At 49.4% G+C, this 3,423-nt stretch overlaps 1 protein-coding gene across 2 annotated transcripts in view; it reads right to left on the bottom strand.

Moving 5' to 3' along the window:
- The window catches only part of TATDN2 (TatD DNase domain containing 2), a 44,315-nt gene extending 40,892 nt beyond the window's left edge, over positions 1-3,423 (bottom strand). For both annotated transcript variants that reach the window (XM_011952288.1, XM_011952287.1), the window contains exons 1-2: positions 3,049-3,423; positions 2,505-2,921 (exon numbers count right to left, since the gene is read on the bottom strand). In XM_011952288.1, coding sequence (XP_011807678.1) covers positions 2,505-2,915 — 411 coding nt within the window. In that variant the 5' untranslated portion in view covers positions 2,916-2,921; positions 3,049-3,423. The remainder of the gene's footprint in view (positions 1-2,504; positions 2,922-3,048) is intronic.

Below are 3,423 nucleotides of genomic sequence, written 5' to 3'. Positions count from 1 at the left end.
GCTCTGCCTCCCAGGTTCATGCCATTCTCCTGCCTCAGCCTCGCTCACTGCAAGCTCTGCCTCCCAGGTTCATGCCATTCTCCTGCCTCAGCCTCCCAAGTGACCGGGACTACAGGCGCCCGCCACCACGCCCAGCTAATTTTTTTTTGTATTTTTAGTAGAGACGGGGTTTCACTGTGTCAGCCAGGGGTGGTCTCGATCTCCTGACCTCATGAGCCACCTGCCTTGACCTCCCAAAGTGCTGCGATTACAAGCGTGAGCCACCGCAGCTGGCCCCCCCAAAAATTTTTTTAATCTGCAGGGTGTGGTGGCACATGCCCATATTCTCACCTATTCAAGAAGACTGTTTGACCCCAGGAGTTCGAGGCTACAGTGAACCATGATTGTGCCACTGCACTCCAGCCAAATAGTTTCAAAAAAATAAAATAAGCTTTTAAAAAAAGAATACAATTGGCGGGGCCTGGTGGCTCACACCTGTAATCCCAGCACTTTGGGAGGCTGAGACAGGCAGACCACTTGAGGTCAGGAGTTCGAGACCAGCCTGGCCAACCAGGCGAAACCTCATCTCCACTAAAAATACAAAGATTAGCTGGGCATGGGCACACCTGTAGTCCCAGATAATTGGAAGGCTGAGGCAGAAGAACTGTTTGAACCCGGGAGGTGAAGGTTGCAGTTAGCAGAGATCACACCACTGCACTCTATCTTGGGTGACACAGTAAGACTCTGTCTCAAAAAAAAAAAAAAAAAAAAGAATACAATTCTAAGGGAATTGTCCCTTAGAATAAAATCCATTGTCCTTAGGATAAAATCCAAATTCCCTTGCCTACTAAAACCTTGCTGCAGTCCACCCCCTACCTCGCTCTCCAGCCTCCACTCTGGGCTCACTGCTCCATCATACCGCATTGTAGGCAGTCATGTGACCACCCCTCCAGTCCTCCCACCAGACCGCTCCCTAGAAGCTCATCACTCCCAGACCCAACAGTGCTTGGCGTGCAATAACCCTCAAGTGCTTATACTGAAACCATTAAATTGGGTTCTTGCAAAACAAGGCCCCTTTAGCCTCAATGAGAGAAAGGTGTGTCCATCCTACAATCAGACCCACCCAGATTAGAGACCACATCCTCAAACCCGAGTTCAGATCTTTAGGACAGCCAGGGATTCAGCACACCTGAAAGACTATGTAAAATAAATTTCCTGCCTCTCCCAGTACCAGGTTTCACTCTATCTACAAATTGTCAGTGAAGTTAAATTTAATCAATTGGTATTATTTTATGCTGTACCCAAGTCTACTGAAACTGTATCAAGAAGGATTAACGGCCAGATTAACTTGTATGAGCAAAGTCCCATACTTACCTGATTTGAGACAAATTCAGCATTCCTACGCTAGAGACAGGGCTTTTCAACTCACCATTATTTGTGAATTTAAAAAGAAAAAATCCACGCGCCCACACAAGAGTTCAGACTGTGAGGTCCACATTGAAAAAACCAGGGACACTTAGCCTACAAGACAAAGTGAAATACAGCCCCCTTTCTCAGCTACACAAAAGAAACCACCAAGGCTAGGCTTAAAAACAAACCCATATTCCTTAGGGCCTGTTTTAATTGCTTTTGTAAAATAATTTTCTCTAGAGGCAGCCCGTCTCATATAAGACTGTTTCTCCACTCCTCCACAGGCAGAACTTCTCACTTCTTAAGGCCCAGAGCTTCAAAACCTAGGATGCAAACTCTAAGGGGAAAGTGATCTGTTTTGTTAGTAAAGAATCCCAAACACCTAGAACATTGCCTGGCACAAACTAAATCCTCAACACATATTTGTTCAAACTCTTGATTGAGTAGATGAGCGAAAGGTATCTTCTCTGTGAAGCACTCCTTGGTCTGTTGCAAGTACTTATGAAACCCTCTTGCATGTTTCCATTAGGGAACTAACAATTTAACCTCCAAAAAAAAAAAACTAGCACCACCAAGCAAAACCCCAACATGCTGGAAACCATGACTCTGGAAAAGAGCTACACCAAGAACCACAATTCTTGGTTCTGTGATTCAGAGTGGTTCAAAGTGCAAGGACACACAATTCCTTAAACTGACAACTAAAATAAATACATCCTTCTCTTGAACACATAATCCACCTTCTACTGCAGTGATTCTCCAATGGGGCTGCACATTTACAATAACCTGGGGAGCACTGAAAAATCTGGAAGCCTAGACCACACCTCAGACCAATAAATCAGTTTCCCTGGAGTAGGAGGTAGGCCCAAGTATTTTAAAGCTTTCCAAGTAGTTCCAAAGTGCTACCGAATTTGAAAACTACCTCTTTACTTAACTTCAGGCCACACCCCTGGAAGACTGCTTGGTCTTCCAGTTGGGTGGAGCGGACTTCTAGGAAGATCCTCCAGACCTTCAAGAATGTGATGTTTTACAGTCTCCTTCCATCAAAATTCCCATCCCCAACCTCTCAAGCCATGTGGAAGGGGTTTCACAGATTGCAAAGCCTGGCGGCGACCTACCTTAAGGCTGCAGGCTTCCTCCTCTAGAGAAGCCATTTCTTCTAAAGAGGCGTTGGCAGGACGCAGAGGGGATCCCCCGGAAGACAGGAACCCCCCAGTGCTCCGAATCAGACAGCCTTTGGAGGCGGCCCCGCCCACACCTGGGCCCAAGAAAAGGGGGAAGGAGGAGGAGGAGCTATTTCTGCTGCGGGATGAGCCCCAGGATAACCTCCGCGAGCAAGCCACATCGTCCTCCTTCTGGGCTTTCAGGCGCTTGGGGCTGCCGGGCCCTCCAGAACGCGATGCAGACCTCTGAGCTGGCTGGCTGGAGGGGGCCACATCACAGGGCTCCCGGAGGCAGCTGCGCTTGCTGGGACACCCTTCCGACGTGCTGCTCCAGTTGTGCTTGACCTTGCCCCGCTCGGACGCCATGGGCACCTGCAAGGTACAGGGGGCCTGGATTCCAACACCACCCTTCTTGGCGGTCCCACCTCAGATTCCCACCACCTCCCGCCCAGGGGGAGGGCAAGACACAAGGGCAGAGCCAGAGGCTAGCCTCACTGACCTTTCCCTCTTCTTTCCACTGCCCATCACAGTTCTCAAGGTTTCAGAGATGCCAAACCGTGTCGGAGAAGTCAAAGCGATCCAAAATTTACTAAAGGCTTCCGTTGGTTTCCAAGTCCACAACGTGCTTTTGAGATCAGGAAGCGCTTCACTTTGCACAGCGCTACTTCCAGGATGCCTAAGCGCTTCCGGGGCTACAAAGCGCTTTGATCAGTTTGCAATATAAAGCCCTTCAGAACTGTAGAAGCGCTTCAGAAGACCACATGGCGCTTCAAGATCCACACATGGCTGCCCCACCGCCAGCCCTGGGGCCAGGCGCTTAGTCCCTAGGCCAGGGTCAGACTGGGTGCCGCAGCCCGCCCTGCTCCTGCGGCCC

This window comes from Colobus angolensis, unplaced genomic scaffold, assembly GCF_000951035.1.
Source record: "Colobus angolensis palliatus isolate OR3802 unplaced genomic scaffold, Cang.pa_1.0 Scaffold34, whole genome shotgun sequence".
Taxonomy (NCBI): Eukaryota; Metazoa; Chordata; class Mammalia; order Primates; family Cercopithecidae; genus Colobus; species Colobus angolensis.
This window is presented reverse-complemented; position numbering and strand designations above follow the sequence as displayed.